Here is a 13,481-nt window from a genome sequence, read left to right as displayed (position 1 = left end):
TCACTGAAGTAAAGAGTCAATGACAGTTTCAGGCTTCGCAGAACGCTTTCTATTCAGGGAAGGAAAAAAGAAAACATGAAACACTCAATATGTGCACAGCTCATACAAGGTAACTATACAATGTGGAAACAGGCCCATGTGTGAGCAAGGGAAATGAGCAAGGCATGCCTATCCTTGCAGGCCCAAGGAGGTCACTGGGAGTATGCCACACCCCATAAGCGAGGGTGCTGAGGGGCTATGTGGACGATCATTACAGATACTGAACTACACCTCTGATTACTTCTTTTAGAGTATGCTAAATTCATTCACTCATTCTCTGCTGTCAAGTCAGTTCTAACTCCTAAAGACCCTCTGACGGGCATGTAAGGATGTAAATCATGAGGACAGGGGAGTGCCTATCTTTTTTTCTTGGAGACACTGGTGGATCTGATACAACAGAGTTTGGGTTAGCAGCACAATCCAATAAAGACTACACCAGGAATGCTCTCTAGGGTATGCTAACCGTGCCAGTTTATTCAGTAAAATTCAGAGACAAGCCATTTGAGGAAATTTTTCAGAGATATTTCATGTAGGGATTGATGAAAAGGTTACATTCACTAATAAACCATGTTTACTGCCATCTTGTTCAGGACACTCCTAATGAAGTATGTCATGACGAACACATCATATATTATAAAGTAGTATAAATAAATGGGCTACTGTATATATTTAACTATTGATGTCAGTCTAGAGACTAACGTGAGCCTGATCCAGTCTATGGTCTTTTCAATTACTTGCTATGCATCAGAGAGCTGGACAACGACTAAGGATGACAGAAGAAGAATCGATGCCATTTTTTTTAAATCGATGCCTCTGAGTTGTGGTGCTGAAGAAGAGTCTTGAACATACTATGGACCACCAAGAGAACAAACAAGTCTGTCATGAAGAGGGTGAAACCAGGCTGCTCCTTAGAGGCAAGGATTTTAAGACTCGGTCACACACACTTTGGGCATTGTAGCCAGAAGGGACCAGTTTTTGGATAAGGATATCATGCTTGGATGGGTTGGGGAATAGCACAGGATAGGAAGATCCAGGACAAGATGGATTGACACTGTAACTAGGGTAATGGGGAGCAGGGGTAGAGACAGTGAGATTGGCTCAGAATAGAGCAGAGTTCAGGACTATTGTGCATAGGGTCACTATGAGTCATAGTTAACTCAATAGAACATAATAATAATAACAACATGGCCATCTGATGATTTTCTGAAAAAGTTTTCACAATGCAGTCGGCCAATTCTGGTACATAGAGATGGTAGGTTTGGCAGCTAATGTTGATGCATTAATATTTTTTAAAAGTTAAAATGCAAAAATTTACACTATTTAAACGAGCATTCTGAAAACTATCTCTAAATCATAGAAAATTATTTGTTTGTGTTAGGTCCACACAGTAAAAAAAAAAAAAAGAAGTGATAGAAAGTTAACAGATTTCACAGAAATCATTTTTGACTGACTTCTCCTGAGACACGAGAAGTTCCGGAAATAACATTCTAACACACGAGCTAGAGCAGAGGACCAGCTGCCCTTCTTCACACAGAACTGTTCTCCAGTTTGCTCCAGGCTCCACCAGTTTCTAAGTTTTCCTGAAACTTGAGTTTAATCATCCCACTTAAACTGTTAGTTGCTTTTGAATAGCTGACTTAACAGGAAAATCTCTCCATTCAAAGTGGAAACAGAGATTTTGCATTTCTTAAAACTTATTTAATTATATACAGAGTTTCTGTATACATGTGATAACTTTTGATACCAGGCCTAAGTACCAAAGAATGTGAAAATGTGTATATTTAATATATAATTATTAATCCCCACAAGTTTAACTCTCTCTAGTTTATAAATGGTAGCTTTATGTCTGTGAGATTATTCAAAGTGAAATTTAAAAACATTGAAACTATACAATTTTACCCCATAGGTAACTCAGAAGCCTACATTGTTGAAAAAGAAAAAATCTAAGTCACATATTTCTTACCACTTCAAGTGTTCCTGGCTTAAATCTGTTTAAACAGGCTGAAAAGCACTGACATAAGAGCATGGAGTAAAGAAAAGACTCCGGCTAGTGCTCTCACATCCTGATTCTCCCAGCAAAATCTGTGATGCTATGGAAAGGTTATCAGAAACCAAAATCAGGGCCAAAAGGAGAAAACCTAAACTCCTAAACTCCTAACTAAAGAAATAATGGCTCCTGAGGCTATGTTTAGGATAAAAAAAATTAATCTGCTAAAGACCTCGGAGCTTAACTAAGTAAAAAAGAAAAATTGTCATTTGTACAAACAAAAAAATGAATTACAGTAACTAAGAAATTAAGCAAAATAGTACATGATGGTTAATGGAAGAGCTTAATGCTTTAGTCATACTTTATTTACTCAAATTGTAACTACATAAGAAATTTAATTCAGTAGTTCTTAACTAAAAATTCAAACTCTTGCCATCAAGTCAGAGCCAATTCCCAGCTGACCTCCACTGGACTGTCAGATGCTGTGAATCACACAGGAGAAGACTGCCTATCTGCCTCCCATGAAGCTGCTGACAGTCAAACCAGCCACCTTAGGTTAGCAGTGCAACTCCCTACAGACTATGTCACCACAGAAAGGAGTTTAAAATTTGTTTTTATATTTTAACATATGAAAATATTTGTCATGATAATGAAATAAATTTTCATTTTCTTGAAATGTAACTAGGCAGCATATCATAGTGCCTGTGTTTGATGTGACTCAAGGACAGTCCTTACCTCCTCCCTGTCTTTGGTCTTCCTTTTCCCTTTGAAGTCCGTGGCCTTTCTAATTTCATCAAGGACTGCCGCAGACTCTCCTCTGTGTATGCAAGATACACATGGGAAAGGTCCACTTCAAAGGGCTAATGAAAGGAAACAGACAACACATTCTTAAAGGAGAAAGTTACACCAGTTTAGAGAAAGACTTAAAGACAAAATAAAACTTCTAGGGAAAAGCAAAATAAATGCTTATATCTCTTTTGATTATCAATATTGTAAGTATGTTCATTAAGCCTGAGATAAATGAAGAAGCCCTGATACTAAATTCTTTAGAAGTAAAGACAAATAGCTGTTTTCTCTAAAACTGCTACAGCTTTACGATGATCTAGGACTAGGGCAGTTTTTAGACAAAGACTGCACATTTCAGTCTGTAACCAGAGTCGCATGACCCAGAGTGGGAAATGCGCAAAGATCAACGCTCAGTGCTCTCATGGAAGACATGACAGCCTGCCTTTAAGTGTGGCTCTGAAGGACACTTGGCCAAGGTGGTCGACATCAGGTCCTTGTGGCAGACAGGACTGACAGGCCCCAGCTCCCAGCTGGAAACAAAGGAGGACGCTTCAACGATTTAGACCCTCCCAGAAGAGCCGTGGATGAGCATTAACATTACTGGTAAGTATATTCATTTTCTCCTGGACACAGAGCCTACTAATTGGTCCTAAAAGCCTTCTGAGGTCCCAACTCTTCTTACTATCTCTTATTTTTTGGAATGGACAGAAAACCTCATAAGCAGTTCCTTACTTCACCTCTACCTTGCATGCGAACTTCTGAGTTGTAAAACAGCCCAGTGGTAGATGGAATTTGCTCCAGGACTTAAGAACCATAAATGACATAGCTGAGCCTCTAAATCTTGTGGTTCTCAACCTGTACACTATAATAGACAAAGTGCTAGTCTATAGGCCTTTTATTGTAAGAACCACCTTCCCTCTGTAACTTGATTTGTGCCACTACTAGAACCTCTACTTGGAATATTATTGCTTGTTAATTTTTGACTCATGTACTTTTAACTTGTTAGTTAAATTTGTGTCTTCTAGGTTGCAATACCTCCATGATACTTTAAGGATATGAACAACAAGAATGGCTAAGCACAACCGATAACAGTGCATCTAAATTCCAAAATCAATCTCCATAATAGTCTATGTGTTTCTTACGGCCAAAGGGGCCCTTTAGAGTAGTGAGAGAAGATCTTCACCCTGAAACCCACAGCGTACCTTTTCAGCAGGAAGTAGCTAAGAGAATACGCCATCCCCTTTTCCTTATGAATCAGGGTGAAGTCTCTCTCAGGGAGGAGTGATAGGGAATGGCAAAGGACACACTGACAAAGGAGATTAATCAGAACTGGCTTTGACAAGCACTGTGGCAATTGGACAATTAAAACAGACATTTGGGGAGGGGAAGAACGAACTGGGGAGGAGGGTAGAGAAAACAGTGCAACAATGAATGAATGAGAACCCAAAATCTCTGTAAATGTTCATTAAAACTAATAAAATTCAATAATAATTAAAAAAACAAAACAAAACTGTGTGTGGTATCCATTACCCTCTGAGAAGTAGACAAATAAAATAATATGGATTTTTAGTATAAAATCTAGAAAAATGGCATAAGCATTTTTCTAGATTTTTCTAAAAATCTAAAAACATAAAAAAAAAAAAGAATACTGAGGAGACACACTGGTCCTAATTACTGTCCTGCTCTAAGATTAGCCCATTTTCCAGGAAAGCTGATGAACATATCTCACGCTGATCTTTAATGGTCCACATCCCTGCAGAAAGAGTTGTTTGTTGTCAGGTGCCATTAATTCGGCCCTGACTTATAGTGACCTTACAGACAGCAGAACCAGAGACTGTTCAATCCTGGGTAGTCCTCAGAATCTCGGCAGTGTTAAAATCACTCATCACAGTCACCGTATAACCAAAGGTGCAGTACTATTGTTATTAATCAAAAGCAATCTTACATCTTTCTCTTTTTTATCAGGCACGGGGGTCTGTTTCCTCATGTTATTTCCTGTGTAGGCAACACATTTCTCAGAAAAGGAAAAAAGAAAGGAAGAGAGGGAGAGAGAGAGAGAAATGTTTTCATTAGAATATTATCTTTATAGTGTGAATAAAGCAAGTTATGCCTGTAACACATTGTCTGCGTGTTGGAGCAAAAAAGAGATCCAGCATTCAGGCAGTCACACACAGCCTGTCTCACCTAGGCCTCTTCCACTAGTCTTTGTTTGATAATTATTTAGAAAATTCGTTTTTCTTCCCTACTGAATTTTCACCTGATTCATGTCTGGACTATCTCCCTCCCAAAGGTGGCCGGTATAATTCATCTTAAAAAAGTATTCCATAAATATTTCATGAAATAAAAGAAATACTTACTAGCTGCCATTCTCCTATGTCTTCGTTCCAGTGGACATAGTTTTCAATCATTTCCTTTTAAAACAGTTAAAGTCTACTTTTAGTATTTAAAAATATTTAAAATAAAATAAATTATGGGACTACAATCTTAATAATACTAGGTGAAAATGTCTTAAAACATCATATAATGCTTCAATGAGATGGAAAAGGCAATCTCCAGTTTCATTTGGAATGAAGAGGCCCAGAATAAGCAAAGCACTCTTTAAAAAGAGAAACAAGGTAGGAGGCATCTCACTCCCTGATTTCAAATCCTACTACACTGCCATGGTGGTCAAGACAGCATGGTACCGGTACAATGACAGACACATAGATCAATGAAATAGAATTGAGAACCCAGAAATCAGCCCACCTACCTATGGTCAACTGATTTTTGACAAGGAAATGATATCAATTAAGTAAGGAAATGACAGCTTTTTTAACAAATGGTGTTGGCAAAACTGACACCATCTGCAGAAAATTCAAGCAAAATCCACACCTCACTCCATACACAAAAACCAATTCAAAGTGAATTATGGACCTAGGACTAAAACCAAGGACTATAAACTTCATTAGAGAAAAGCTTGGAAGAACTCTGAAAGTCCTAATCCCCAACATAAACAGTCTTCCAAGCATCTTGGAAAATCTATAACCAGGAGAGGATAAAATAAGACGAATGGGACCTTCTAAGAATTAAAATTCCTATGAATATCCAAAAACTTCTCCAACAGAATAAAAAGGGAAGTCCCAGATTGGGAAAAAATATTTGGTAATAACATGTCAGACAAGGGACTTTCATCTACAATTTATAAAATACTCGAACACCACAACAAAATAAAGGTAAGCAACCCACTTGCAGAATGGGCACAGGATATGAACATACACTTCACCAAAGAAGACATTCTGATGGCAAACACATGAAGAATTGTTCAAAATCCCTAGCTCTAAGAGAGATGCAAATCAAAACAACTATGAGATATCATCTCACCCCAGTAAGAATAGCAAAATTTAAAAGAACAGCAAACATCAAATGCTAGCGAAGATTGTGGAGAAACTGGAACCCTTATTCACTGTTGGTGGGAATGTAAAATGGAGCTTTCTCAAAAAGTTGCAAAAAGAGATACCATTTGACCCAGCAATTTCACTACTGGCAATTTACCCTAAAGAAACCGTAACTGCCACTCAAGCAGATATATGCAACCCATGTTTATTGCAGCTTTGTTCGCAATAGCAAAGAGCTGGAAACAACCTAAGTGCCCACCAACAAACGAATGAATAGAGAAGCTCTGGTATATTCACACAATGGAATACTGTGCAGCACTGAAAAACAAGGAACTCATGAAATATTATTCAAAATGGATGACCCTGGAGGACACTATCATGAGTGAAATATCTCAGTCACAAAAGGACAAATATTGCATAGGGCCAATGTTGTAAAACGGGACTGACATCGGGGTTGAGGGAAGGCAGAGGAGGAAGGGAGGAATGATGTCCACTTTGTAATGCACCTCTTGTTCCAGATTGTTGTCATACAAGAAATTCTTAAAAACTAAATATCCAAATAACAAATGATACTCAGGAAAGTTAATAGCTGAAGTGAAATGTGGTAACATTAAAGAAAATGACATAGTTGTTAAATGAAATGTGAATATTCAGGGTTCAGATCTGTAGTTCACAGGGACATATTCGACTCAACGACACCTCACAACAACAACTACCAATTAAAATAGAAATTATATTTCCTTTCCCTTTAACCTACCTAGTCAAGTAATTTAACACATAAGTGAGAAAAAGATCCCTCTTACCTGATAATCCTGAGGTATAAAGTTGTCAATAATAAGCATTTGCAGTCGAAGTTCCCGACTAAGTTGTCTTATGTTCTCCAGTAGACCTTCAATTTCCCTCTGATGTTCTTGTTGGAGGTCAGCCATCTGCCAGAAAAATCATGAAAATATTCTAAACAAACAGTTTGTAAACAAAACCATCTACTACATCTAATAATATTTTATTTCTTGAAAATGGTAAGAACATATTGATTTCAGTTTTAATCATACTTGTATTTTTTAAAAATACCTGTTTTTAAAAAAAGAGGCCTCAATTTAAACTTTTCAGTTGTTTTTCTAAATATCATCATCATGATCATCTCATTGTCAGAACCAACTCATGGATGACCCTCCAGTGGGTTTTCAGAGGTGGTAAACTGCATGGGAGGAGACTGCTCATTTTTGTCCTGTGGAGCAGCTGGTGGATTTGAACTGCCTGCCTTGGCAGAACTATAGAAATACTGGTTTAGCAATACATAAATAGTGGCTGCCTATACTGGCAGAGTGAAAGTTTAAAATGAAAACAAATTTGTCATTCAATCATTCATACATATTTAATGAATAACATTAATTTCAATACCCACAATGTAATCACATTTTTCCCCATTTCCCTATAATTCTGATTCCAAATCAAATCAACTCTTCCATACCTTTCTGTCTTGAATTTTTTAAAAGATAACTGTTCTGATAATCCCCTTTGGATAGTGCCTTTTCCTTCACCCGTCTTAATTATGTGCTTATTATCTATTTACTAATTTTTATTCCACTCTCCCTCCCTTCCCATCCCAAGTAACCATCGAAGAATGATTCTAGGTGTAAACCTTTCCTGAGTTTGTTATAATAATAATCTTATACAATCTGTGTTCCTTTGTGATTGATTTATTTCACTCAGCATAAGTCTCTCTAGATTCGTCCATGTAATGCAGTGTTTCACAAATTCTTCATAATCTTTTAGAATTGTATAGTACTCCACTGTGCACTGTACCACAGTTCTGCAGGAATTTTTAAATTTAGTTACTTTAGTAGGTAACTTTAAGAGACTAACCTCTGACTTTGCTGCCATCAACATAGTCCAAACTTTCTTTAACTTCTTTGTCTTTCCCTGTGCTTCCTCTTGCAAGCTGGTGTATTTTTCTTCAATATCCAAGCGTTCTTGCTATGACAAAAATTTATAAACTTCACAAGAATGCCCTTCATTAATCATAAATGTAATGCTTTCATAATTGATTCAAATATTTAGCAACACAAAGAGTAAAAAAAAAAAACACACAAAGTACCTCTTTTTCTTCAAGTTCTCTGCGAAGTTGCTCTGCTCTTTTTCGTCTTTCCTCCAGTTCCATATTAGATTCTTCAAGAAGTTTCTCTTGTTCCTCAGCTTTTGCCAACAAATCAACACCACCGACAATTACCTTCTTCTCTAGTGCAGATAGTTTTTCCAGCAAAGACTGATGCTCTTGTCTGTTCATTAAATGAGAATATTCTATATTTATGCGTGATATTCTTGTCTACTTCCCATAATTAACAAGAGTAGAGATGCATAAAAAGATAGGAATGCAATTACACACCACCTTTGTAAAATAACACTGTGTAACAGATTCATCCAGCAAAGGGTTAAACCAGGCGGCTCCTTGGAGGCAAGGATTCTAAGGCTCTGTCTAACATACTTTGGACATGTTGTGAGGAGAGACCGGTCCTTGGAGAGAGACATCATGTTTGGTAGGGTGGAGGGACAGCACAGGAGGGAAGGCCCTCTATGAGGTGGATTGATTCAGTGACTGGGGTAATTGGGATGAGTGTGTCAGAGGCAGTGCGGTTGGCGCAGGACAGAGCAGAGTTTAGGGCTGTTGTATACAGGGTCGCTATGAGTAGCAAGCGACTTGACGACACATAACAACAACATTTATGAAGCTCCAGAGGTCTAGGGGATAAGGAGTTGTGCTGTCAACACAAAAGCACATGATTCAAATCCACCAGCTACTTCACAAGAGAAAGGATAATCTCTTCCTTTGTAATTTACAGCCTTTGAAAATTCATGGAAAGAATCAATAATGTGTCAGTTCTGACTAGATAGCACATAACAGCATAACAGTATTTATTATTCATTTTGTAATTAAAAATTAATGGATTATTTTCTTACCAGTTAATTTTTTCTATACAGATAAAATTATCAACATGGATATAAATTTGTGAAATACATATACCCTAATGGGGCAGCTATGCTATCATTGTTGTATAGAGTCACTCCAACTCCTTGTGACCCTATATGACACACCTGAACTGCCCCCATCCATATAAATTCCTAGGCTACAATCTTTACAGGAGCAAATTATCAGGGCCTTTCTTTCTTGTAGCAGCAAATGTGATTGAACTACCAACACTTCAGTAGTAGCCAAGCACTTAACCACTTCATCACTTTGTTGTTGTTTGCAGTTGAGTCAGAACTGACTCACAGCTGACCCCCAGCAGGTTTTCAGGATAGCCAGTGGATTCAGTTATACCAGTAGTCCCAGGATTACAAACAAGTGTTGTTCCTAAGTCTATCTATCTATTTGGGGTATTTTGGTTATTGTCAGTATTTTATTCCATTTTAGACGAAAGTTTACATAGCAAATTGGGTTCCCACGTTAGTCTTCTAATGGGACATCACTGGCCATCCCCTGTGATGTAGCAGTATTCTCTTTTCCTTCTTAGGTACCTATTTTCACTTGTCTACTTTCCTTTTCTCTCCCTATCTTCTTATCTGTGTTTTGAGTAAATGTTGTCCTTTTGGTCTTACAGAGTTGACTGTTTTAAGAAGTACATTGTTCCCAGGTGTTATTATTTTTTATGTCCACCTACTAACTGGCTGAAAGGTGGACTCTGGGAGTGTCCTCAGTTTCAAATTACAAGGCTGTCTTTAGGGCAATGGCCTAGGAGCTCCTCCAATCTCTTCCATACCAGTAAGTCTGGGTTGGTTTTTTAAAATTATTGTTTGTTCCAAATACCCATTTTGTTCTTCATTTTTTACCCTTTCTAAGAGGAACCTTTTCTTACAGTCCTGGTCAGAGTGCTCAGCCGTGGTGGGCAGGCATCATCCCGATGTTAGGCCAAGCTGAAGAGGCTGTGTTAGTTCATGTTAGTCACCAGTCTTTGGACTAATTGCTTTATTGAGTTTTTTTGCTTTCTTCATCCTTCTTCACTTTACGTGGGAACCATTTAAAAATGTTTATACATATTCCATGACATTGGCTAGATTTTTTTATAACATGTCAACTTTATCACTGTTTCCATTGTTTATGTTCTGTTTCCATTAATCTCACTTCCCTGCCTCATCTTGTTTCTTACCTTCATTTTAGATAAATGTTGCCTGGTCTCACATAATTAAGAAAACTGTATTCAAAGATGACACTGTTTATTTTATAAGTCAATCTATTATTTGGATGAAAGTGAACACTGACAGTGACTTCAGGACAAGATCAAAGGGTATCTGAGGGTGACAGCCTTGGGTTCTTCTAGTTTAACAAGTGAGTGAGTCTGGCGATTTTTTATCATGCTAACTAGACTGTTTTTCAGGTCCCTGGTCCAACTGTTGTCAGTTTGAGGCTAAAATAGGCCACAATTCTTATGGGCCATTAGTCCTGTAGACTCATTTTTCCCATGTGTCTTTGGTTTCCTTCACCCTCCTTTGCGCCTAATAAAAGAAATCAATTGTCTAGATCTTAAATGGCCATCTGCAAGCTTTTAAAAGCCAGACTCAGTAAGTTAGGATGTGGAACATTATTTTTACGAACTATGTTATGCCAATTAACCAAGCTATCCCATAAAATAATAGTATGAAGTCTTCAAAGCTAGTAAACCAATCACATAAGACTTTTTTTAAAGTTACACTTTGCATCACTGTGCCTCCTATGAAGTTTTATATATATGTGAATATATTAGCAGTGCACATAAGTATGTAAATACAAATGCCTTGAGATGCCCCTACACGTGTATACTCACATGTGTCTTTCTACCCATAAATGCCAACCTAAGGAATTACTGATATATTTTATAAGTTATTACTGACTCTGCACAGTTGTTTGTTAACAATATTTACTGAAATGATTCCTTCTTCTAGCACGCTTCTAAGTGTCTGCATTCACCATAGATTAAGCCATGCAAATTTCACCTATACCTTTTCCCATCCTCAAAAATAACTAGTGTCTACTATTGAGAAAGTGATTTCTCTTCCCATCCCTAGAATCGTCAAAGGTCATGCTCCTGTGCATACTTATTCCTTTTTTTTAAAAAATGTATTTTATATTGGTTTGTTTACAAAGTTCTGCACACTTATTCTTGATGTTTTATTAAAGTAAGACCTTTGGTCCTTTTCTGATTGACTAACTTCACTCAGCAGAATGTCCTCTAGATTCATCCATGTTCTGTTTTGTGGACTTTTTATTATTCTTCACAGCTGTATATTATTCCATTCATATGCATGGACAGTAATTGTGTATTCATTTATCTACTGTTGGGTGCTAGGGTGCATCCATCTTTTTTACTATAGTGAATTATGCTGAAATTATACTGATGTGTATTTATGTCTACTCCACCTCACTTACTTTGGGCACATGGCCAGGAGAGATCGGTCCTTGGAGAAGGACATCATGCTCAGAAGGGTGGACGGACAGTGCAGGAGAGGAAAACTCCGGATGAGATGGATTGATATAGTAACTGGGTCAATGGGGGTTGGTGTGTTGGAATTAGTGAGACTGGCTCAGGACAAGGAAGGGTTCAGAGCTGCTGTACATAGGGTCATTATACACTGCAGGCAACTCAGAGGCACATAAAAACAATAATATACTATGACGGGTTTGGAAGCAAGAGTGGCATCCACTTCCTAAACAACATGCCTCTGGAAACTCTATGAACTTTGATCAACGTCAATAGCTGTAGAAGGACTTCGGGCCTTTTGTTATAGGGTTGCTATGAATCGTGCGACTCGAAGGCAATCAACAACAACAATAACAACAACAACATATCATTGCTCTGAAGGCTGAGTGGTAAGAAGCTGTTCTGCAATTTCAAAAGTATACAGTTTGAAATCTATCTAGTAGCTGCTCCATGGGAGAAAGATAGGCAATTAACTCCATTGCAGTTTACAGCCTCTGAAAACCTGCTGGAGTGTCGGCTATGTGTAGGTTCCAACTCTCTAGTACAAAATCACATGGCACTGCTAAGTATGTTTTTAAATGAAATTTTTATGTAAGTTGGGACAATCAGGTACAATTTGCACCTAATGTCAGATGGTCAAACATGTGTCTTGGTATTTAGTATATAGTGTACATTTCTTTGCATAAAAGAAACTTTCCAGGTACACTAAAATATCTTTAACATACTAATACAGTAATAATAATATTTTGCATGCTGGCATGTGGTTTGTTACTGCAATTTTATGTACCTTGAATTTTTAATGTAATAAATAGGCTTTATAGGGGGCTGGTTTGTAACTTCTTTTGTATGTAACCAGTGAACTGACTGTATTGGACATAAAACCAAAGCTATTAAATACTATTCCGTTTTCTTGTTTATATTTTGTGAAATATACCCAAAATTTCAATCAGGACATAATCTCCACTTAAACATACTCACTGGGCCTTGAGAAGATCCTTTTCTCGTTTCTCTAACTCAGCTCTAGCCTTGTTTCTTTCTTCTTCCTCCATGTCAAGCTTTGTTTCAAGTGCTTTTCTCTCTTCATCAATTTTTGCTTGCATTTCAACCATTTTATCTGGAGAAACTTTCTTTTTACCTATTTATTTAAGTGAAACAATCACTAACATGAGCTGTGTAAATTATCCAATGTACAATCATAGGGACTCCTCAATAATAAGAAACAAAGTATCAACATTGTAAGGAAATCAAATGAATATTATACTTTTATTTTTATTTATTATGTTCATTGAGGAACATTTTAAACTAATTGTTAAATCCTAATTGTTCAACAATGCAATGAGAATGCTAAACAAAAGTGAAAGAGCAGATAAATAGATGAGCAGAAAGAGAAATAGAAAACAAAATAATAAAGCAAAGATCTATGTGCCCTAAACAACATAAATATGTAAAAAGATGACATAATTCTTTACTTTTTCTGATAACTAGATACAAAGCCAAGTGATTTCTCAAAATATCTCCCTAAAAATCACATAAAATAAATGCAAAAAAAAGATACATATAGGTAAAAAGTATATAGATAAAGATATCAGGTAGCATTTGTATCAATAGTACTTTCTACTTGTCACAGTTCTATCTTTTTAATAATATTATTTTTAAGTATTTTACTTCATAATTTACTCTTAAGAAAAGATATTGTATACTATCTAAAATTAAACAGATTATAGTTGCTGGGGTGCCATGTAAATATCATCATACCTAAGAAGCAACTAAAATAACTATCAATCATGTCAAACTTAGGTCCTCTAAGTTTGAATAAATATAACTGCCAAATATAAGCAGAAA

General features: G+C 36.9%; 1 protein-coding gene across 1 annotated transcript in view; it reads right to left on the bottom strand.

Annotated features, from left to right (window-relative positions):
* The window catches only part of KIF3A (kinesin family member 3A), a 65,988-nt gene continuing 52,507 nt past the window's right edge, over nt 1-13,481 (bottom strand). The window contains exons 10-17 of the mRNA XM_006888081.1: nt 12,618-12,774; nt 8,285-8,465; nt 8,053-8,163; nt 6,990-7,115; nt 5,170-5,223; nt 4,758-4,826; nt 2,762-2,886; nt 1-49 (exon numbers count right to left, since the gene is read on the bottom strand). Of these exons, the coding sequence (XP_006888143.1) occupies nt 1-49; nt 2,762-2,886; nt 4,758-4,826; nt 5,170-5,223; nt 6,990-7,115; nt 8,053-8,163; nt 8,285-8,465; nt 12,618-12,774 (872 nt within the window). The remainder of the gene's footprint in view (nt 50-2,761; nt 2,887-4,757; nt 4,827-5,169; nt 5,224-6,989; nt 7,116-8,052; nt 8,164-8,284; nt 8,466-12,617; nt 12,775-13,481) is intronic.

Source organism: Elephantulus edwardii, unplaced genomic scaffold, assembly GCF_000299155.1.
Source record: "Elephantulus edwardii isolate Elephantulus edwardi_28Jun2011 unplaced genomic scaffold, EleEdw1.0 scaffold00064, whole genome shotgun sequence".
NCBI lineage: Eukaryota > Metazoa > Chordata > Mammalia > Macroscelidea > Macroscelididae > Elephantulus > Elephantulus edwardii.
This window is presented reverse-complemented; position numbering and strand designations above follow the sequence as displayed.